Source organism: Chaetodon trifascialis, chromosome 9, assembly GCF_039877785.1.
Source record: "Chaetodon trifascialis isolate fChaTrf1 chromosome 9, fChaTrf1.hap1, whole genome shotgun sequence".
NCBI lineage: Eukaryota > Metazoa > Chordata > Actinopteri > Chaetodontiformes > Chaetodontidae > Chaetodon > Chaetodon trifascialis.
This window is the reverse complement of record NC_092064.1, coordinates 7,748,472-7,773,489: the sequence shown is the minus strand read 5'-3', so window position 1 is coordinate 7,773,489 and position 25,018 is coordinate 7,748,472. Positions and strand designations below refer to the sequence as shown.

The 25,018-nt window shown below is 42.7% G+C and overlaps 1 protein-coding gene across 1 annotated transcript in view; it reads left to right on the top strand.

The window, feature by feature from the left end:
- Positions 1-19,900, top strand: part of LOC139336064 (gap junction delta-2 protein) — a 28,927-nt gene extending 9,027 nt beyond the window's left edge. The window contains exon 2 of the mRNA XM_070969934.1: positions 12,626-19,900. Coding sequence (XP_070826035.1) covers positions 12,626-13,475 — 850 coding nt within the window. The 3' untranslated portion in view covers positions 13,476-19,900. The remainder of the gene's footprint in view (positions 1-12,625) is intronic.
- Positions 19,901-25,018: the final 5,118 nt, after the last annotated feature.

The following is a 25,018-nucleotide window of genomic DNA, read 5'->3' as shown; positions in this document are numbered from 1 at the left end:
ATGAACAAGCTGAGAGTGTAAGAGTCAGAGCCCACGGAAGACTCATCTCTTTGAGCATGTGTGAGAGTGTGTTTGTAACAACTGTTCCTCAGAAGCAGTATCAGCTTCTGCACAGTGTGATTGACACAACATGAATAAAAATCAGTGTGCACGCAGTCAGACACCTTACACCTTGCAAAAACACACACACCACCTCCACCAGGACCAACATACTATAAGGAGACATCTGATTTACACGTGAGCACACACACACACACACACACACACACACACACACACACACATACACACACACATGCAATCATAACCAGATGGTCTTCCAAGTATATAAACATGTGCGTAAGTGAACTGGCACCATGGTTATTAAATTTACTCATTACTCAGGGGCAGAAACACTCAAAGACACACTCTCTAACACATACACACACACTGCCAGAACTGTCACAGTCGACATCTTTGCATATGAGCAAACAGATAGAGTGTGACTATGCATTCACACCTCACCACGCATGCGCGCACGCACACACATGCAGACGCACAACCCATTTGCAGAATCTTCAATTAAGAAGTCAAGCTGCAGGGAGTGGATTTGACTGTTGGCAATATGCTTCATTCACACTGCTCTCCTAGCCAATTATGAAAAAGCTACTTGGTAGACAGCGCTGTAATGTGAAACAGATAAATTAAACCTTCACAGCATGTATAATGACAGTCACAGGGCTCATTCTGTTTACTGGAGAAAGCTTTATCTCCCAAAAGACAGCAGGGTCACATCATAGATACAAATAGGTAGATGCTGCATTGGCCCCCGCTGTTCGTCAGAGTGATGCGTCAACTTGGCCACCATATTGGTGAGGGCCTCCTGATGCATGTACCGCACGTCTATCCAAAATTAAAATCATCGTAACTTAGCATCAAATGAGGATAGCTTATTGTGATATATCAAATTCAACATGATCTGTGTTATTGCTATTGTTATTGCTGTATATGAAAACTGGGCAACGGGAAACAATTATTCCCATTTAGCTGAATGATGCTTTAGGTTTTTTTTTTGTTTGTTTTTTTTAAACAGCTACAGCAGGTCAGGACTCAGGAGTAATGCCTATTGTACTCTTGAATTCATGGGCTTGGTGACTGCTTGCTATCTCACAGTAATGCCATTTCATCACACACATACATGTACTGTATCCAATCAGATCAGTAAAACACATTAAATCTACATGAAAGGCACCTCAGATGACCACCACTGAAAATCCAATCATCCACCGCCACTAGAATGTTTCTATGAATCCTAAAACGGTTCATACCGTTACAATATTTACATGATTATGCAACAAAGAAGGCAGAAAGAAATCAAAATGAGATGTGATGTTTACAGTCATTGACACCACTTGGTAATGTTAGAGGGTTGAAAATTTGTCTGTTTTCAATTTAAGTAAAAGTGGCAATGCCATAGTGTAACAAGTAAAAGTCCTGCATTCAAAATTGAAGTAGTATAAGTACCAAAAGTAAAAGTACTCATTGTGCAGAATGGCCCATTTTAGAGTCATATACCATGATGGATTAGAACTACTGATACATGTACTTAATTACATCCCGCCACTGTCCACTATGGATATGAGACGTATGAAGCGGGCCTTCTTTAGTCTTTCTTATTCACATTAGAACCAGATCAGAAGTACTGTATAAAATTAGCTATAAAAGTATTTTTTTGCTGGTTGAGTGTGTTTGGGATGTTCCCTGCTGAGCCATGTGCTGTCTGCTTGTGTGTCATGGAGGCTCCCTGCATGTGCCAGAGCGGCTGATTTGGGTTGGGGCTTGGCACGGGAGAGTCGCGGTGGGTGGGGAGCTGGCACGGACGCGACGGCCCCAACTCGGGATTGTCCAAAAACCCACCGTTTTAATCCGGATTACGCCCATCATTTCTCTCTCTCGCTTTCTGTAGTTCTCTCCATTGACCCCCCCCCCTCCCTCCCCCCTTTCCCGCCCACGCATTCGCTCTTTTCCTCTCTCCTGCTGCTCTTTCTCCTGCTCGTGCCTCACCCCTCCATCACAACATTACAGCCTACCCAAAAAAACCAATGCGCCACATGGGTTGCCATGGTGACCACTTCTGTCACGTCTTTTCCTTCCTGTGATTGATCTGTTCTGACTGATCACGCAGAGTAGATTTTAGAAAGTCTATTTTTAAAGCCCGTGCTCCTATTTCTGTCTTACTTGATCATCTAATCTGTTGCCAAGGTAACTGCCACAGTTGTTATCGTCATGGAGAGCCTTGCATACAGCAGTGCACGGGCAGGAAAATGGAACACACACAACCTCTGTCGTGATCAGTCTGTTCATTATAAGCATTTAAAAACTCCAAATAAAAATATCCTTTTATAGTCATTAGTGAGACTGATAGAAAAAAATTTAATGGGTGCACATCATTGTATTTCAGTCATTTGTGAAACCACACAACCTAACATCTGCATGTGTGTGTGTTCATGTGCACATGCATGTGGGAGATATTGTGTTAAATTTGACTTATTGTCTGCCTCAGTAGAGCTCTGATCTTCATCAATTTATCTCCAGAGCCAGAGCTAGTCAGTTCACATTCATCATTACGCCACTTAAATACCTTTGTGTGTGTGTGTGTGTGTGTGTGTGTGTGTGTGTGTGTGTGTGTGTGTGTGTGTGTGTGTGTGTGAGAGAGAGAGAGAAAGAGAGAGAGAGAGAGAGAGAGAGAGAGAGAGAGAGAGGCAGATAGCTGGGTAGATAAGTGAACAGTATTAGAAAATGCTATTATTAGATTTCCATTTCAGCAGCTTACAGACCCAGGATTACACACAGAGACCATACCATAATGAAGAGAGTACTGTCACAAACTACCTTATCATTGTAACAGAAATATACAGTGCTAACAATGTAATGCACTGTATGGACAAGATGAATAGATAGCTGTATATCTGTACTGCTGTGTGCTTATAATATTCAGTATTGTGAGGAAACATGCTCTTCATAAGGCCAGTGATAAAATAATAATGCTAAAACATCTTTTCCTTTATCTACAATAACTAACCTACAGTGAATTAACTCCTCCTTGCAGGAAGTATGCATGTGTATAGAAGTATGCACATCCTTTACTTAAGTAAAAGTATTACTAGCACAATGCAAAAATACTCCATTACAATTAAAAGCTCCGCATTTATAATCTCTACTGTCTTTCATCCATCTAGGTGTAATTTTCCATGAATTTTGATGCCAATTCTGTTAATAATCCTCTGCTTTGTCTTGTGAAAACATAATGCATGCATTAAAGTAGAGTATGCATGAAAATCCAGGACAGATCGTGTCCCATATTGATTCAATAAGGGACGATTCTGTATTATATTTAGTACAGAATTTCCCTGTGAGTTGTGGAGTAGAAGTATATAATATAGTATAATATTATATTATAGTACTAAGTACATAACTGGAGTAAATGGACTTAGTCTCACCACTTCATATACTGTACTGCACATATGGAATTTTTCCTCCAGGGATAACTTGCTTAAAGGTGCTTTGCATATAATGCTCATTGCATATTCATCCAAGTAAGCCCCACTGATGCATACTGCCAGTGATTTATCTGAACTGAACCAAGCCTCACTCTGAAGCCACATGCTTGGAGATCAAAGTGACAATGGTAAAACCATTATTACTGGTTGGTGTGATAGAAATTCATCTTCTGAGAGGATGGAACTGACACCCTGTAATGTCAGACACAATCGGCTTTGTGACGCCCTGCAACAGCTGGAAGGGTGCGTGCGTCTCTGATTAAAATCTCTGTGTGTGTGCACATGTGCATGGAGAGGTGGCCTTAGAGAATCCATTCTGTTTATATGTATGCTATGCAAGGACACACTGTATATTTTTTTTCAGCATTTGAATGAGAGTGAGTGTCCGTGTGTGTGTGTGTGTGTGTGTGTGTGTGTGTGTGTGTGTGTGAGAGTGTGTGTACATGTTGGGAGGTGGATGGCCATGCAGGATAAAGGTCTGTCAGCAGGGGAGAATGCAGCCCCCTCACTCCTTCTGTCACTGGCCTGAAGCACCGGAACATCCCTTCTGAATGTGTGTGTGTGTGTGTGTGTGTGTGTGTGTGTGTGTGTGTGTGTGTGTGTGTGTGTGTGTGTGTGTGTGTGTGTGTGATGGCTCCTGTTTGAGGTTGGATGCAGCTTGGTGCCAAGTGACCTGCTGTGAACTACGAGCTATTGATAAACCCTGGCAAAGGAACACACACACACACACAGACGAGAGAGAGAGCGAGAGAGAGGGAAGCATGCGTCCACATTTGATGTGACAGGATTAGATTTGTCAAAGCTGCTGGTATGTTGTATTTGGGTTACCACCTGGCACCCTTAAGACACACAAAAGAGACAGAAAGTCAAAACATTGAGAGGGAGAAAAGAAATAAGGAGAAGAGATACAAGATAAATGTGGAGTGAACGCAGATGGACTGAGGACGGGCTTTCCCCAACCACTAACACTGATGGCAAAACAATGCTGTAAATTTTGTGTGGCTTCACATCCATTCGTCATTGCTTTTTTTCTTTTGGGTATTTTATAAGAAGCCCCCATACCTGAAGGACAAATTGGTCTTGGCTCCAGCGTCAGCAGAATGATGTTCGTCAGTGAGGTCCTGATATACTAATGTATGAAAGCACTAAATCCATGCGCAAAACGATCTACCTGAACCTGAAGATACATGGAACGTTTCTGCTAACCTACCCAGAGAGGGGTGTTATGGGTAACCGTAGCCAACTCTCATCTTCCAAATGTTAACTATGCGTTGTGCGGGCTTCTGCATCAAGCATGTCGATTCGTTGATTCAACTCCTGTCAGCAGGCGGGTTTAAAACAACAGAAGCATGCTGTTATGTTTTAGTGTCGCACACACACATGCACACACAGAGTCATGTCAAAGAGGTCCTCTAAGAGGCAGAGAGGCAGCACGCTAACAAGAGCTCATGACTTCAACAAACTCCCAGAAGTGCAGTCACATCAATGGATGCAAGACATGAGTCTGTTGAAGATGGCTGTGTGAGCCAAGTCTGATAGCCTTACTGAATTGTTGAAGTTTTATTCATCCATCGTGGCTGTTGACAAAATGCTTAAATTGGAAAACACAGGGTCAGAAAAATGAAAATGGAAAATAAATGAAAACAGAATCTGCATCAGCTTACATTAGCATTTGCTGCAGCTTTTCACACAGTATGTCTGGCTCACATTGCCGTCACAATCGCATTGTGAATCGCTCACTTCATTAAATTGCATTTGGCGTGCAACCACAGTGAGATGCTAGCCAGACCTCAGACTTGAAGCGAAAAGGCAATACAGTCTGGTTATCAGGCTGAGTGAGCAGCAGATGAAAGGTTGTGTAACAGAAGATGGGAAGCTGATAAAACAAAGAGAGATGCTGTTAAAGATGTAATTAATAGCAGAAACAGAGCTGCAGCAGGTATGGAGGCATAGAAAGGGGGGAGGGGAGCGGTGCAGAGAAAAGGCAGAGCTAAACAGCCAGGGAGCAGGTATTGATGGAGGCTAAAGGTGAGGCTCTGAAAAAGATTATCTGGTCAGCCATAACATTGGACTTACTTCACAGTCCTGATCAGCAAGCAGGCTCCCAAGCCCGCAGAGAGAGCGCTAACAGCTGTGCTTATTGCTAATTATCCTTCACGATTCCATCACAAAAACAAAATTTTTTGTGTCTATACTTTAAGTGGTTCCTTTGTCCCATTTTGAGAAGAACCTATTTTCAACATCTTATCTTCTGGACAGCTTTTGAACAACACCAGAGGATGAGCCTCCTTTCTCTAAAAAGGGGGCCAACGCGTTCTGGTTTTCCTTGTGGAATTATCATCTAAGCAACTTCCACACAGCTGATGATTTGGTTTGCCTTGCTGCCATTATTTGTCGTTTCAGTGAACTCATCTTTAGGCTTTTTGCATGAAGTAAACAAGCACGGAGGTCTTTGAGACACCTAAGCCACACTCTAGCTGGTGCGACAGATCTGCTCCCCTCCTCAGCAGAAACACGCTGTTCTTCAGTTGACTTAGCTTCTCGTCAGCACACTTCTCGCTCTCCTTATCTCCCTTCCTTTCTGCCCCTCGCCTGTTGCCGTGGTAACTAGCAGAGGGGAAGTTGAGTGGAGGGGAGATTGAAGGGGAGAGGGAGGGAGGAGAGATGAGAGGAAAGGGACAGAGGGGGTTGTGTCGGGTTTCTGGGTAAAGGAACCATGGCCGCTGTTCTTCCACCCGTCTCTTCCTCCTCCCTCGTCTTTTCTTCCTCCGCTGCCACATCTTCCAATCTCTCCAAAACCTCCAAAGCACTCCTGGCCAATTATTTCTCGTTCTTTGCTTCCTCCTCAGTATCCTCCCATATTTTTGCTTTCTCCTGTTTTATTTTCTTCTGTTCTCTCTCTCACTTAGAATTCTTGAATTTTGTATGTTGCTGTGTCCACCTTTGGTCCTGTCTCTATCTCGATGAAGAACAACATATTGTGTACTTTTCAGTGGACACGATTCTCCAAAGTGCCAACAGCTGTGTACATTTTTCATACACCCCTCCCTCACCCCTAAAACTGCGCTCCAGCTCTCCTTACTGAGCTACACACAGCTTGCACCTCAGCCCTATTCTATTTTTATGCAGCTCATCCTCTTCAATTGCCGTTTAAACAGCGTTTAAGGTTTCATTAAAAGAGACTGACATTAAACATAAAGGGAGATCTTCAATGATATCAAGGGAGCTGCACTCTGAATAGCATTTCAGTTCCTCTGGAAATTGAATAATGCAGACTGCTGAGGCAGCAGCAGCAGCATTTGCTGTGATTGTGTGTGTCTACACCCATGTGCATGTATGTGCATGCATATGGAGGAGGCAGGTGGAGCTAGATTTCTCCTGTCAGATGCAGAAACAGTGACTATTTTTCACATCACTGTGCATGCTTGAATTCTGACAATTAACTGCACATCCCTAATTAGAGCTTTGAAAATCACAAAAATGCCTCTCAGTGCAAGACATCCACCTTCACATAATCAGCAAGAAAAAGAAAGAAAGATGGCGGGTCGGGGGCCACAGCATTGCTGGAGGAGAAGAGGCGTTTTGGAGTTGTGTTGGCAGAATGTTTTTGCATAATCACCACCGCCTGTTAACACAGGCGACATAATAGTCAAAGGGAACAACAAACACTGTCTGCTGGGAACAGAGGCTTTGAGTGTACTGAGATATGTGCTAATATGTCTGCCATGTGTCTGAAGCATACGTATACAATGTAGGGCTGAAATGATGATCACTTTCATTACTGGTTAATTTATCAGTTTATGTTTTTTTCAGATGAATCAATGAAACATTTAATCTACAGTCTACAGTCCCAAACAGTGAAGTGTTCAATTCACAGTGACATAAGCGCATGTGAATGTGCAGAATTTCCACACATTGTGTGCAGAGACAGTTAAAGAGCACATTATGGTGCTCTCCGTTTTAGTGGAAGGACACCGGAAAATTGAATGCCTCCTCCGAATGTACAGACACAATCTGCAGATTATTCCTGACAGAGAGGGAGGAGTGGGTGGGGGTGGGGGGGTCACACAGAGGGAGAAAGGGCCAGAGCAGGAGCACTGGGAGTTCAGATGAAAGAAAGAAAAAAAAACTAAAGATACCCTAGAGAGGAGAGAAAAAACAGGTGGGGGTTGCTGTGCTGCGTATGATAATCTAAAGCTATTCGATGGCATTAACAAAAAAAAAAACCTAATGCAAGAATCCTCCCTTGGCCCAGCCACAGATTACAGCAGTGGGTTTGCGTGTGGAAGCTATTATATAATTCATTCTCTATGATGAGATTTTCCTCCATTGCTGGTTTTCCTTACTACCCCCCTCTATCTCTCGCACTCTGTCCCGGCACTGGCAGGTTTCTCTTTTAATTTAAGAAGAGGATGTCCGAGCCACACTGGGTTTTTTGGCGACTTTATAATCTTTTTATCCCTGTCTGGAACTAATTCATCTTCAACAGCAATCTGACATCGTCTTTCAGCACTCAGTTTAAAACTCACTCACTATCTCGATGGTGTTTTGTTGCATGGCTATGTTTGCGAGCGTGCATGTGTGTAACCATACAGAGTATGTATGTGTGTATTCGTGTGCACATGTGCACGCATTGAGTGCAATACTCTCTCGCTCTGGTATTGTGAATTCTCTGCTCACTAAGCTCCTTAATGGAGTCACTACAAGGGCAAAAGCATTTTCATTTTTTTAGCATTTTTTTCCCTCTCCGCCTCCTTCCCTCCCCCTCCACATGCCCGCTGATCACAGGTGGGAGGATTGGCAATAAGTAATATATTTTTCATTCTGGAGGTCATCACTGATGACCTGCCGTTTTGATGAGAGGATACATGTGAACGCCGTCAGACTCTGGAAAGGATTAACTCTGCCCTTCGACTCCACATCTGTGCCACACAAGACTGGTAAAGCCACTGTGCGATTGGTAGATTACCCTTCACACAGCCAAATGCCATCTAATGATTATCTGGCAATGTCTAAGGTGCAGCTGCACGGGCCTCCCCCTGGATCCTCTGTCCAGTCACAATGGCGTCCAAATGAACAGACCTTATAATTGAGTTTGATTTGATTCATCTACGCTGACTGTACACAATCAATATCCTTTCTATGAATGGATCAGCCTGAGGTAAATTCAAGTGACAGCTACTGTCTCTCTTATTTTATTTAATAAATCCAGACTTATCTGGAGGGAGAGCTGCAGATGAAATGGAGCAAAGAGATTTAGGTGGGATTTTAACTGAAAAGCTGTCAAGTGAGGCTGCTGTCAAAGGTGAAAGTGTAACCTTTATAACTGCTATTCAAGCTTGCAAGAAGAGTAAGGGACTGAGGCTAAAACCGATTGGTTTGAAATTTTTAGATTTGCACAGAATTGTGTTTAATGGTCCATTCCAATCTTTCTCCAGCCAGACATTGTAAACAGATATCATACTACAGTGTACAATGCTTTACAAGGCTTCACTGCAAAAGGGATAGACACTAATTCAATGACACATATGTGAGTGTGTATGTGTGCACTTGAGATTAATTCAGTGATGTATCTGCCCAACAACTATGCTCCATCTGACTCTGAATCTGTAACAGTGTTGGACCTCTCTAACTAACATGGAAGGAATCTGTCTGTCTGTATATATCTATGCCCTTCGATTTTCTCATCCATCCAATTGACTTCACACTTGGCGGGTGTATTGCTGAGGACCCAGGGAAGTGCAATGCCAAGTGTGAAGGAGTTTGGATAAGTGGTTCTTGAGAAACATAAGAAGAGAAACATCGCCCTGAATGGGCAAGTGTAAGTGACAGTCGCTGACCCAGAGCCATGTAGACAGAAGTTCGGGGTTAACCCTTTCTCTCCCAATGGCGCTGGTTATACCTAATGAGGTGTCAGCTAATTTGAATTTTAATGTTAATGTTTTGAACTCTACGCAGTTTTATTTACTGTCAGTTATGTATCAATCAAGGTAGGTAGTATGTATCTTCATGTGTTTACGAGAGCATGCCACTACAGTATCTTGCCAGTTCTGTGGAAGCAGAGCAAATCTCCGTGGCTTGTGCAACTTGTAGAAATCACACTTTGGAGTCAATCTACCGCTTTAAAATGGTTGCTGTGATCAAGGGGCAGCGTTTGAAGTGTCACCTCCTGGTCTGATTTGTTTGCATTCACACATACATACTCAACAATTTCATACACATGAAAGTTTTTGCTGGCAATGTTACTGCCTTTATTGACACTTGAGCTGTGTAGAGAATATTACTGAAATGTTACAAGGTCCTGAGATGGCAGAATGCCTTTGTGTCTTCAGCTTAAAAATGACCCAGGGGTTCTTTTCAGACACCAACATGTAAAACTGGTGGGGCAGATACGCTTTACAATCAAAGTCTGAAAGGCGCTTAGAGTACGTTTGTTATGAAGCTTTATCTCTTTAAATCTAAATGCTCTGTGTTATGCACATTGACATTTTCCTTGGAATGAATTGCTCCTCCTGCAGCATCCCTCTGCCCATCAGCACAGCCTACAAAGCCATTTTTATATGTCACATCTATTGACTTGTATGCACAAAAACCCATAAATCCATGATAAATGTAATGAGGTCACATTTTGATGGGCTGCTGTAATGGTGTGTACTCTGGGTTTGTATGAAGTAATGACAGCCATTTATCATACTGTTATTAATGGGATTATCATTAATACAAATGGCGGTGATTAGTGAGAGCTGATTTTACAGTATGCGGGACTCAGTTTGAACTCCCTCATATCTGTGGGACTCATCTGCAAGGCGGATCAATCAACAGATTAACAGCAACGTCCAGGCCTGTCCGCAGTCCTCCGTTTTGCTCCAGACTTTGTTTAGTCACAGATTACAGTGTGAGACAGCCAACAGGCTCACACAGACTGCAGAAAGCAAAAAGCCTGCTATCTTAAGTGCTCGCATGGTCTCACATCTGAAAAATAAATGAGGGATGGATAAAGTAAGAAAAGAACAAAGAGAGAGATGTCAGCAAGAAGGGAAACAGTGTGTGTCTAACAACATGAAACACACAGACACACTAAGTGTACAGATATGCCAAGTCAGCACATCTAAGCATGCACACACACACAGATAGTGAAGTGAAGTTCAGCAACAATAATTCTCTGTGTCACTGCACCTCACACAGAAATAACACGTAATGTGCAAATGAGGTTTACCTCAATCTGAGAGCATACCTGTGTTCTTTGTGACATGGTTAACAACTCAAAGATTAGGCCTTATAAGTGCGTGTGTGTGTTTGTGTGTGTGTGTGTGTGTGTGTGTGTGTGTGTGTGTGTGTGTGTGTGTGTGTGTGTGTGTGTGTGTGTGTATGTGTGTGTGTGTATGTGTGTGTGTGTGAGTGTGTTTGGATGTGTGGAGAAACTAATCACAGCAACCAATCAAAGCAAAGCAATCAAGAGAGTCCAATCTGAGGTTGCCATGGTAATTAGGCCTAATGATGTGTAAGATACTAAAATTAGATGTGATGTGTTATTTCCCACCTTTTCACCTGTAAACACTTTCACAAAACACATGCGCACACACACACACACACACACACACACACACACACACACACACACAAACCACATCTTGAATCACAGATAGCGGGCTGTGAGTTATGAGCACGGACGACACTTCGAGGCTCCACTCTCAGCTGTTCTTCTTCTGGAGTGTTTACTCTGGCAGATGAATGAGATTTGGAGCACTCTTCTTCTCTGGTTCTTATCAGGGGGGAAAGTGACTTAACGGTGACACAATGTCCCTCTCCTTCACTGGTGCAGCTCTTTTCTCTTCCCTCTGCCTCAGTGCCTGATTTCTCGCTTCTCTTTTCTCATGAGGACTTCAAGGTCCCCCCTGAAGCTCCCTGCTGTAATTTCAAATCCCTCCATTCAACCTTGATTCTGACTTTTTTCAGTCATACTTTATATCCTTGATCTGATTCCTCTTTTATTTCCCTCCTAATTTTCTTGCCCTTTTATGCACAGTTCTTAAGGCAAGTGGTGATGTGCAGTTCCCTCTTACTTCTTTTCACTCTTGCTACAGTCCAGTGAAACCATATAGTCTTTATAGTTTTACCTTGCTCGTGAATAGTCAGTTGTTTGAAAGGTTTACTACATTCTCACAAAAATTGTTGATGGATGGAAAATAAACATTTTACTATGGTACATTTGTAATGTTGCTATTAAGGCCTGTTCATACCAGTGGTAAGTGGTACAGTGAAATTTATGTGTGTGTCTTTACAATAGGGAAACTGCTAACATGCTAGCAAGCCAGACACAAACCAGCACTAGTCCGTTACAATAACATTTTCTTGTCAGGACTGTTCATCATTTCATGAAATAAAGAGATATTCACTAGGAGCTAGGTTGTTAATGAAAAGCTGACTAGTGTTAACTGTCTGATAGATTCAAATTATATATTTGTACCATCGACTCTGTAACCATTGTTATTTTGTGGAGCAGTTTATACTCCAAAAGAGATTAAATAAAAGTTCTTGGTGCATCAAAGCTAATAAACTACCACAGGTTCCTCTGTTTTGGACTCTGTGGCTCTCAGTTCCCCTTAAGTCCAAATCGTCAATGTTGAATTTAATGCAAAAAAATTTGTATAGACTTACAAAGCCCCTGCGAGTCAAATAGATCTCCAAAATAAGTAGAATGACTTCATATCACTGCAAAATTTTGTATTTTTAAATGATTGTTGCCCTTCAGGTTTTCACTTCACAAAAACTAATAACAGTGCAGAAAGTCGTTCAGTATACTAAAAATGAACAAAAGTACATTTTTAACTCTGCATAATGTTATTGTCCATTTCTAATCTTTTCAAAGCTGATTTTATGGAATCCTACTAATTTATGACCACCCTTACCAACTCTCTTATCTCTGTTATTCGTCTTCTGCTTTCTCACTCTGTCCTCTCACACTGAGCGCATCTGTAAAATCTATACTGGGAAGGATATCTCAGGACATCTCGTGCCTCCTCACACAGTAAATCACTGTATGTCTCTGGCTATTAACCCCATTTATCTCTCTCTTTCTCCCCCAGGATCCTGCTAACAGTAGTGGTGATCTTCCGTATTCTGATCGTGGCAATCGTTGGGGAGACGGTGTACGAAGACGAGCAGACCATGTTCATCTGTAACACTCTGCAGCCGGGCTGCAACCAGGCCTGCTACGACAAGGCCTTCCCAATATCGCACATCCGCTACTGGGTTTTCCAGATCATACTGGTGTGCACACCCAGCCTCTGCTTCATCACCTACTCTGTCCACCAGTCAGCCAAGCAGAAAGACCGACGCTACTCCTTTCTCTATCCCATAATGGAGAGGGACTACGGGGGAAGGGACGGGGCGCGAAAGCTACGCAACATTAACGGAATTCTAGTTCAACATGGAGGTGATGGTGGAGGAGGGAAGGAAGAACCAGATTGCCTGGAGGTGAAGGAGATCCCCAATGCCCCGCGGGGCCTCACCCATGGGAAGAGCTCCAAAGTCCGCCGGCAAGAAGGGATCTCCCGCTTTTACATCATTCAGGTGGTGTTCAGAAACGCACTGGAGATTGGCTTCTTGGCAGGCCAATACTTCCTTTATGGCTTTAGTGTGCCTGGGATTTTCGAGTGCGACCGCTACCCGTGTCTGAAGGAGGTGGAGTGCTATGTGTCACGCCCCACGGAAAAAACAGTTTTCCTGGTGTTCATGTTTGCGGTGAGCGGCATCTGCGTAGTGCTCAACCTGGCTGAGCTCAACCATCTGGGCTGGCGCAAGATCAAGGCCGCCATCAGGGGCGTCCAGGCCCGCAGGAAGTCTATCTGCGAGATCAGAAAGAAGGACATGGCGCATCTGTCCCAGCCGCCCAACCTGGGACGCACGCAGTCCAGCGAATCAGCCTACGTCTGATGATGAGGAGAAGAAAAAGGAGGAGTGGGGTGAATGTGCAAGAGAGAATGAATTAATTATGATTTTAATTTAATGAAGTCGGTATGGAGGTGAACAAGATGCCTCCTCCTCTGTGATGGTGGAATGAAACAGAATGTAAAAAGACCAAACCTCCGGCTCTATCACTTAAACTGAAGGTCAAGAAAGAGTTGAGGAAGAAGACAATTAAAAAGCATAGAGAGGATAAAAGAGGACAAAAAGTTCTGTACCGCAAATGAACATGATGCACACATTTTGGTCTCATGGGGGGATATCCCAACTGCCATTTTATACTTTTGTCTTTTTTAAACTAATAACCTTCTCCTCTGCTCCTCATTTCTTTTAAAGTGAGGAATTAAATCCTCGAGTGGCTGGAGAGGGAAGTTCTAGAGATAAGAAGAAGAGAGGAAGGGAGAGGAGAAGAGACCAGAGGCTGTTTCGTGTTCTTTGGGATATTGGAAGATGACAGTGGCGTTTGATGCGTCCCATGGTGCTTTTCCTCTGGATTGTGTCAGGTTCAATGAAAATAGGGAGGCCGGGACAGGGGATGGGAGGGGAGGATGAGCAGCAACATCATTAAAAGAGGAACGGAAGAACTGTCAAAGCCACGATGGACTCTAGAGAACAAAAGTGAGTTTGTGAGAGAGAGAGAGTTGGTGGGAGACATCACACTCTGGAAAAAACACATGATATACCCGAGGAGGGAGAGAAGAAAGGGAGCGTTTTCCTCTCCTACGCCAGACACTCGACATAGACCGAAGCCAAGAGAGAAAGAGCTGCTTCTGAGCAGTGTCAGCCTCGCCTCTGTTGGAACATCGTCACGAGCCAAAACCAAGAGAAAAAGACTAACGATGTTTATGTTTTGTCTCTTGGCAAAAGATGATTTTAACACAAACACAGTGAGTACCATAAACACGTTTTTTTCTTCCCTCTCCCCTATCTCTCGCTGTCTCTGCTCCACAGTTGGCAGCTATATAGACCCCAGGGGCTTCAGATGACAGTAATGACCCTCGCTGTTCTCCTTCTGCGTAAACTTTGGAGAGGAACTAATGAACAAACGGACAAACGGCGTGTAAACGTCAGTCTCTCGAAGCACAAAGCAAACTTCCCTCCTTCCAGCATTCCAGTGTGCTAAGAGACGAAGGAGAGGCAGAAGGAGGGAAAAGAGAAAGGGAACAGGAGCGTTGAGAGGAGAACGGATCACTTTATTACAACTTTCACCAAATTTTATAAAATATAACACCATGAGTTTTTTTTTTCTTTTTTTTTTGAGAAAGTGATGGTGCCATCCTTAAGATATTTAATTATTGTTAAAAAGTTACATAGAGTATATCATGGTAATATTATTAATCCATTTAGAATATATCCAGATTTATTTATCTTTGCGGGCAGGTTGGTTGGGACATCATGTTGCTGTTTTTTCAAATGTATAAGCTGTCTGTCTTTTTTTTTTAATTTCATTTTTGTTTAGTTTAAAGCGTTTCTCACTGATGGAGCTGATCAATGACATGTATGGGGTGGGAAGGGACAAGTTTGTGAGCTTTGTTTTGAAAGGCACTGAAGCTGTGCTGCTGTTCAGGAAATCTTCATTGCAGTTGTTACTGAATTGCATTCAACATGTAGAACAATGCAGCTGTTAAACCCAACATCTTTAGGTGTTTTCTACGCAGAGCCTTGGTTTTCTTCAAAATCAGCTGCACAGCTTCAGGCGACTAAGGCCTCCGAGCCATTTGAAAAAGGCATGTTTACACGACGCGATGTTTCTTGAATGATCAAGCTATGTAACCGATGAGTAGTAACTCTGTAGGGATCGTAGTGTTTTTGAATTTCAGTGGTTTTCATTTTGCTTTTCTTTCTTGACTGGATTTCAACATGCATGCCTTGTAAGAGAAAAGAATGACCTGAAAGAAAAAGATAAAGATGACAGAGAGTGTTGCACCTTGATCAATGCAGACGAGTGGGAGAGTGGCAGACTGAAGGAACTCATGTCGGGATGAAGTGTCGCTGGACACACCCACTCATACACAAGTGCGTAATTTAAAACAGGGAACCATTGCACTGCGAGCCTGTGAAACCAGACATAGGGACAGTTCATTGGACTACATGTAACAGAAAATGTATTGAACTGACATAAACGCCCACACAGAAACACATTGGACCCACATCTGTGTGGAGGAGGCTTGGATTGGACACAAGCACAAAGCAGTTCATGACCGATTTTGATGTGTTTATATCAGCAAACCATTGATCCTGTTGCAGAGACCAAGATAAGAGTGTTTAGGTACAGTGATGTTATTAGTTATCCACTAACTGAGGAAAAAAAAATCCAGAAATGTGTCTTAAACCCATCCTCAATATACTGTAGCAGATCGGTGCTCTGTGGTTTAGCCCTGGTGTTCAGGTGTGTCAAATGAGAATCTTATCCACCTCAACAAACTGAGTGGCCTTATGTAGCTCAACACTGCATTAACTTAGCACTGCCACATCTGGGGGGTTTGATTCTTCCAGGGGCCACCCACGCACTAATGCTTATGGATGAACACATTAGCCAGCATGTTATACCATACTGCAGCTACTGTTCATTTCTTAATTTCCTATTCAGCTTCTGCCTCTGGACTGCAGTACTGATGGATGAAAATGTGAAAAAAAAAAAAAAAAGCTTTGCAATTTAACTTTCAGTTGTTTCCACTTTCCTTCCACTTGCCTTATCTGCTTGTACTTTTATCAGGGATTTCCCTTTGGACAGCTCCTAGGTTATTATGCTGAGGGAAAATAAAAGGACCACTAACACCCCTGGTAGAGAAGGAACCCTCAGGAAATTAGAGCTTCACTTTTAAGAGAAAATGAAGAAAAATAAAATGCACCCAACTGCAAATATACTGATGATTTTCAGTTTAGCTTTTACCAGTTCAACAACTACAGTGGATGAAAACGATTCACATTCTTTTTTTTTTTTTGTAGTTTTTCAAAGAAGCAAAGCGTTAAATACTATTGTAGCTGCTCTTGAAAGACCTGCACATGACACAATAGTAAGCGATACCATGTAAGCACCACAAACAGACGTTTGCCAGAGCTACAGCAACAGCTGATGCAGAAGAACAAATCCCTCAACTCTCTGTTTCTCCATTCACTCCCACTAATCTCTACGAGTCTTACAGGTGATTATCCCCAGATTTAGACTCCTCTGAGGGTGTCTATGGGGCTCAATGGGATCGTTGCAGTCTACTGTATGCACTAGGAAGGACACATACACACACACACACACACACACTGACAGGGCATGCCAGAATACCTAATAATAGAGGTTGAGTCATGGCTTCCCTCCGTTACTGAGACCTTGTGCTCCTAGCAAAGGCTTAAACACCGACCTTGAGCTTAAAGGCCAAGCCAATGTCCTGTACTATATGCAGCTCCTGCTGGACAGTCACTGCACAGTACAGCACTGATCTCATCTCCACAGAGCGCAGGTTAATGTTAGTGAGAGGCCTATTTTTAGTGAATGGTACATGAACATACATTCATTCTCCAAAAAACAAACAAATCTGACTCTGGGAACAGCAGTTTGAGTTCAGTTTCCTCTGCTTGGATTCTGTTGCTATGTCTGGTTTCATTCAGGTCAGAAACACACACACACACACATTGAGAGGACGTAGAGGGTCATAAATGTGTCCTGGTTCTCTTCGGTTTACATTCATCCAGCATTCATTAGTGACTCACAGCTCCTGAAGTTACAGAGTCAGTGGCTACAGCACTTTCCAAAGCGAAAAACAGGCCTCAGTTCTTCCGACAGTCCACTACTCTCCACAGTCTCCTTTTCTATTTGTCAATGTGAAATGAATTATGCAACTTTTTTTCTCATTTGCTTATCTTTTTGACTTGTGGATTCATTTTGTTGTCTGTTGCTCTTTTTGTGCAGTGACATATCAAAAAAGAAAGATGTTTTTCTATGTAAAGGAACAAAATGCTGTTTTTTTTTCAGTGTGTAAAATCAAGGGTAGAATGTTGATATGTAAAACTAGCAGAAAAAATATATTTCCTCCCTTGCCAAAGTGATATGCAAAATTCCATTACTTTTCAAAGATTTTTTAACTGCATGTGTAATGGCTAGAATAAGCATGTTTCTATGTTTCCTTCAACAGAATCTTTAAAGAAAGACTTTTTTTTAGTCCAAACTATGGGGCGAAGCTATTACGTCTTGATGCCAAGTGTGTTTATTAATTACCCAGCTCTTCACATGGTACAGAGCCAAGCAGACAATACCAACTCAGTGATGTTAAAACTTCCTATTGCGGTTTATCAGTGTCAGTTTCACCTCCCAGAAGATTCTGAAAACTACTACATTAAGTAAATCTTCTACTTTAAAAAATTTGCACATGAATATATACCTTTATAATCTCTTGTGGGAGATGTTTTGATTTCTAAGCCAATCAGTCAAATGATCTACTGCAAAACACAGGGTACACAGGAATATGAGCATACAGGTTAAAGACTGGCACCATGAGATGTCAGACACCAGAACATTCCAGGGTTTAGTCCCCAGCACAATGTGTAATTAGCCTGCAATTTACAGCCTCTTCATGTGTTAAAGATGATGAAATCCTCAGTGAACTTATTGGCGTACAGTACACTGATAGCAGACTCAGGAAAGAAAACAATGCTGATGTTTTACACCGATCTTTTGTAGTAACACACAAAAATGCTTTTATAGAAATGGCATTACGGCATGTCAGCATACTTTCCATTTACCATCTTAGCTTGTTCTGTAAAGCCCAGCCAAGAAAACAGTCTGCTGATTTACCGGTTGGTGCTATTGAGGTTGGACTCTTTACCAAAAACATGAATTCAGATACATTCCCTTGTCTTTAGCACACTACTGCCCCACATACCATAGGTCATGTAGCAATGCAGGTCTCCTTAAAAATCAAGCTGTTACTCTAGACTGTTACTAACAAATGGGCGACTAAGCCCACAGCAGGTAATGATATCATTTTCATGAAACTCTCCACTTTGTACTGCAGAACAGTAGCAAACAATTTGATTCCTCAGGAATGCAGCATGTCATTGAGCTGCTTCATTCATCAACACAGAGCTCACTGAACTACTACATTACTCTTTGTACTGCTGCTGAAAAGACCTTAGATTTATTTAGTGATCAAAAATTTGTAGCTGATCCTAAAGCTAGTTGGTGGCCCTTGACCAAGTTTTGGAAGCACCCCTCTTATACAGTATTTAAGGGCTTCTTACTAATCACGTACTAAAAAGCCATAGATTTAAAAAAAAAGAAAAAAGAAAGAGATTTCAAACTTGGGGCATTACCATGAAATAGTACAATGTGCACTCATGGGCCAAGATTAATCACATTCATATGTAGTCAATTAGGTGATCATTTTTGCATTTAAATTGAAAATTAGACACCTTTTTTCAAATGAAAAGCTTTTCACTGTATTTAACTGAATGAGAAAATGTAAGTTATAAAGCTCCTTTTATCCAGATGTTCAGCTTCAATTTTCATTTCATTCTGGAATAAAATGCTCCCTCCTCCCCCCCTCCAGTCCTGTCTGATACTGGTGCTGCTGTCCCGTGGGCTTGATTATAACCGTTTGAGGGTTCAGAGAAGGACCTCTCAACCTCTCACTAATCCGTCATGATATCAATCATGATTACTTCATCTAATTACACTGAGTGGCAGATACAGGCACAGTGGAATTTAAACCACCGTCCGGATTCGACATCTCTCTCTCTCTCTCTCTCCAGCTCTGCACCTACTGGCATCAGCGTTGGGAGATGAGATTATGACCTGAGATAGCCTCAGTCTGAGTCCCTAAAATTCAGTCATTTCCTGACTGTTGATTCATTGAGATCTAATTGAAAAAAGGGGGGATCATGAGCAAGTGGGACAGGAGGAGCATACCTCAGCCTCTCACCTTTCCACTGCTCTTCCAAGACCAGCACCTCATGATCATGACATGTGTCTGTAAACTGTGTGAGAAGCTAGATGTTAAAGCGAGAGGGGTGAAACCTGAATGGTTACATGTCAGGGGAGTGGGGGAGCAATGTCAAGTTTAGCCAATATTTGGCATCCTCTAGTGGTAATCAGTATTAGAAGGGATCAGAAAGGGAAAATAGTTAAATATCGTAGCCCTAGAAACTTGTCAATCTTGAGCATAGCTTCTACTGTGAAATCTGTACAGATATAAAAGCATGGACTGAAAACAGGAACGATGAAAAAAAAAAAAACACTCAAACACACTTCACGCTTTGTAATCTTCATCTAAAAATCTGTGGTTTCTAACCAGAGATTTTATGCTGTACCTGATGGACCTTCGTTGAAGGTTCACTGTATATTTCTGACTGGTGTACTGTATGTAAAGACTGAATAAAACCTTGAATGTTACATCGAGCCTGAACTGAGCCTGCTGATTTATGACCCAAAAGCCAGTGTGTTCGTGTGATCCGTGTGTGTGTTGTCTCCTGTACAATGTGATGTGTGTGTCGAGAAAACGTGAGTGGGTGGATATCTGAGCATGTGGGAGTGATGGGATTTAGGAAATAGAAAAGCGTTCTGTGGTGTGAAGGAAACCGAACAAAGGTGGCTACAATTCATATTGATGCGGGTCTATATATAGCTGCATGAAAACAATATTTGCAGAGAGCTGCGTGCAGCCCAGCTGGTTGGTGTAATGACATTTCTGAACTCAATAGGTGACACTGAAACCTTTCAGCAGGATTAAAACCTTTTGACCATGTTACTGATGAGAGGGGAGGAAGCATGCATGTGTGTGTGTGTGTGTGTGTGTGTGTGTGTGTGTGTGTGTGTGTGTGTGTGTGTGTGTGTGTGTGTGAGAGAGAGTTCAGCTGATTGTTTCTTAAATGCCCCCCTCTCATTGAATGCGCTGGTTGTGAACATGCAGCAGCGTGTGTGCGCTAACAAAATATTATATACATGTATGCATCATATTACCAAACCTCTGTGTGCACGTGTGTGTGTGTGCACCCGCATGCATGTCCAACCCCCACCCACCTTTCTCAGCAAGGTCACATGGTGGCTGCGCTGGACTGGGATTGAAGGCTTGTTGCCACGGTGATAAGCCAGCCGGTAATATCTCTAAGCACAGCCAGGATTAATCTGCCGACAGATGGCTGGTTGCTCAGCGTCACTTCCTGAAACACACACACACACATGCACGTGTGTGCATGCACGCGCGCACACACACACACACACACACACACACACACACACACACACACACACACACACACACACACACACACACACACACACACACACACACACAGGATTCATATTCACCATCATCATCCTCATTATCATTGCCCTCTTATTCTTTAACATTACCACCACCATCACTTCTCATGGCATGCAATCATCCACACACACACACACACACACAGAACATCATCATTTCCCTCATGCCAGTGTCATTATTGAAGCCATTCACCCTGGCTGCATTATCTATAGCATTATCATGACTGCACCAGCCCTCATCATCACCGTCATTACTCATCATCCTCCTCTTCCTCACCTACCACAGCCACCACTCTTCTTCTTCATCATATCCATTACCACCACCATTTGAAACACCATGGTCATTACTGCCTTTGTCCCATTGGGATCAATACACCAGGCAGCGGTGAAATCACCCAGCGGGCCTCTGCATGCTGCTCCCTCATTCATCAACACTGCCTCGTGATAATAGAAGCAGGACCTTGGTTCATGGTTCACGGGGTCTGTACCTCATCCACACAAAGACTTCTTGATTTACCTTCTTGAGAGTTTCCATCAGCTTAGAGATGAGACGAGTGCAGCCTGAATGCTAAAAGCATCCTATGTATGGATTATCACTTTGAACTTTTAACCTGTATAGGATTGCAGTCAGATGTAGTCAGGTGCATAAGTGTATTGTTTTCTGTTTGTTCAACAAATGTGAGCATTGTCCATATAAGCTGCTGTTGAGGGTGAACAAGTTCGTTGATAAAGCAGACAGGTGGTTGGCCCTGTGTTTCCTTACAGTGCAGTGTGTGATGTAACAAAACCATCACCGGGGCTGTACATCAGACACATGCAGAGGTCTAGTGGTTCATCCTCTGGATATCATTAGCATTCATTTCTTTTTTTGAGTCGTGTGAATGAAAATGTTGGCAGTTAAATATGAACTGAACCTGAACATTGACTGCGCAAACTTCACCTGCTGAAGAGGTCTGTGAGATGCGGCCGAATGCTCCGGAAATAGCTAGTAAATAGACCTTGAGGCAAGATGTTTAGTCATTTTTCAGTTGTTCTTTATTATTAAAGATAACCTTCAGGCTTTTTACACAAACATAAAAATATTTTGCTTGGAAAAACAATTTGTGTCTGATAATGTTCTTTCCATGAAAACTTAAAGGCACATTTACTCCTTCTCCCTCATTAAAAAATTAAGAAGCCGTGCTCAGGCAAACACTGTGTGATTCATTTTGTGTCAAACTCAAGCTGAAACAACAAAGTGAAAAAACTTTAAGCAAAGCGCATTTAGACCGGAGCGGGCCTTAAAGTAGGTTATTCTGCAGTTCTAATTGGTTTGTGTGTTTGCCTGAAACTAAGATCATACTGTCACTGTTTCTTAATTAGTTCCCTGTATCTGTAACTTACCATAGACAACACTGCATGCAGCTATTTGTGTTTATGTGGTCAGCATTTTGTATCTGTTAGGGCTCATCACAAAAGGATTTACACAATTTTGGACTCAAATTAATTAATAGATGAGGTATTCCACACACACACACACACACACACACACACACACACACACACACACACACACACACACACACCAACCACTTCTCAAACCAGCGTCTCAACAGACAGAGCCAATGAGAGGAGATGTGGAGGGATATCTATAAGCGTGTGATCCAAATCTCATTATCACAGATCAATTGATCTTAATTAGATAAGTTCAACCGATCGCAAACTGTCTTGTCAAACTATCTCTCTAGCCGTTTTATAGCATCCAATTTCATGCGATCATGCACAAAACAAAACTAGCCACAACCAACGGTAGCCACTGCAGCACTGTACTACATCACAGCACCTGGAGATGTAACTCACCTGTGCCTTTCTCGTGTGACTCGCTTTTTGGATTTAGGGATAGTTTTAATGTATAGTGTCCTATAGTGTCTTTAGAAGTATTGTGAGATGACATTAAACATGGCATCAAATACCTTGGAGCTCACGCAAGTAGCTGTTGAACACTGTAGTGGGATTAATGTTGACTGCAGTTCGCATTAGATGAATGAAGCCTCATACTGGGTGATGCAAATTGTTTACAGTGACAGTGACCTCAAGGAGAGGCAACCGAGGCAGACAGACAGAAAGCTGAGAGGCAGCTGAAAGGAGCTTGTTTCAAATGAGCAGCCAGATAACAGCTGAATCATTATGACTGAAATATCTAGCAGCCACTTCCAACACACTTACTTACTGTAACTCCACAAAACGTTTTTGTCTCTGTGCCTTTTATTTAAATGAGCATACTCTCATTCTTTCTTTTAACTCAGTCACTGAAACTCAAAATGCTGCTGTACATGATGTGACAGGGCTGTGGGCAAAGAAAGTCATTTACATAAACATGAACCCATATGTGACAGTGATGAAAACTGCACAAGGAGGAAGGAGATGATGAGAATCAAGGAGTAAATAAAAACTGAGTTGAGCAAAGAGGAGGATCAGCGGAGAGCTGGCTGAGAAGACAGCAGGCAAAGACTCTGAGAAAGAGGGAGGAAGCCGAGAGGCCATGCTGTTAATGGTAGAAACACAGGGGGAAATGAGACTAGAGAAGAGAACTTGAGGAAGAAAGAAACAAGAATGGCCTCAAGCGGTGTTTAGCAAGGAAGAGGAGGGATGCCGAAGATAAACCCTAGAGGGGAGGGAAATGAAAGGAGGCAGAGGAGAAGCACGATGCAAGGAAGAGCGGAAAGACCAGGATAGAGATGAATGGAAAATTTCGAAGACAGAAGAAATTATAAAGTAAGAAAGAGAATTAGGTTGCCAAGAAAACATAGCGTGTGCTGAGGAAAATGAAGTACAGGGGAGAAAAAGGGGTGATGAAGAGAGGAAAGGAGAGGTTTAAGAGGGATGCTGCAGCTGCAGAGCTGGAGTAAGAGAACATGGGAACATGCTGGCTGTTCTGCCTGGCTGCATCTGCTCTGTCTTCAGGGAGAGCAGCTGAGGAGGAGGAGATGAAGAGGGTGAGGAGGAGGAAGGGGGTTGCTTTAGGATTGAATACAGAACAGATATGGAAAGAGGAAGAGGTTAGGGATAGAGTTGGGAGGGGATGAAGGGGAGAGAAAGAGGGAGCGAGAGGCGAAGAAATGCTTCATTGAGGATGATGTACTGCCTGTCAAGTTGTTAAAACAAAAGTGGCCTTCTGAGACTTAAGAGGGAGAGCAGAGAGAGACAAATGGACAAAGACTCGGGGGGAAAGGAGCACTATGATAGAAGAACTAAAAGGCAAAGAAAGATAAGGCTAAGTGGGAAAAGTAAAAAGAACATGAAAGGGAATGAAGAGCAAATTGGGAGCAGAGATGCAGGAGGCACCAAACAAAGACTGAACAGTAAGACAACAAAAAGACAAAGTAAGGAGGACAGTAAGTCACGAGAAGACGAACAAAAAATAAGGAGAGGAGAGGGAATCATGTCAGAGTGATTGTGAGACGGCGAGGCAGTAGCTCTGGGCAGGGTGAGAGGAAGTGATGCGTACGCTAACAGGAAGGAGCAGATCTCGGCAGCACGCGCCAATCAAACACCAGTCCTCCCAGGCGCCCTCCTTGACCGCCAGCACAAACACATATACATTATCAGCATGTGCACACACATTATGAAGCATTGAGGGGGGTCCTGAGACCACTGCACACACTTGAACAGACACCGAATGTAGTATGCATGCAAAATAGAGGATTGGTGGAAGCAGAACACACACACGCACTAACACACATACAGGTCAGTTGGCAGGCCCTCAGTGCCATGACATGGTGTCCAGGCGATGTCTGGCTAACTCCTCAAGCACCACTGAGCCACAGTCCCTGTCACCTCATACTCACACACGCAATCTATGCAAAACGTCGCTGTTAGTTCATCACACAGTTAAGAGCTTTAAGAAACCTGTACATCACACACTGAGGCTAAATCTGATACTGTATGTACCTCACTCACCACACAGCTACCGTTCACTGTACCACGTATACACAGCATTAGAGATGGAAATGTTACAGGATCTGTTTTTAAATGCTTTATGATATTATTTTCTAACCCATCTTTATTGGTTTATTTGTCAAATTAGTTTGTTTCTGCTGCTGTTGAGGAGGTCACAGGGTCGGTAATAAGAAGAGGTAAAAGCTCTCTGAAGTTACTCTGCAAGTAGGAAGAGTTTGAACAGCCACAGAATTAGGTTTTAGCCTGTCACCTTACAGTTATTCTCAGTCACTCCAGGTTAATTAGACCTCTGTCCAGGATGTGCAGGGTATTATGAGGCCAC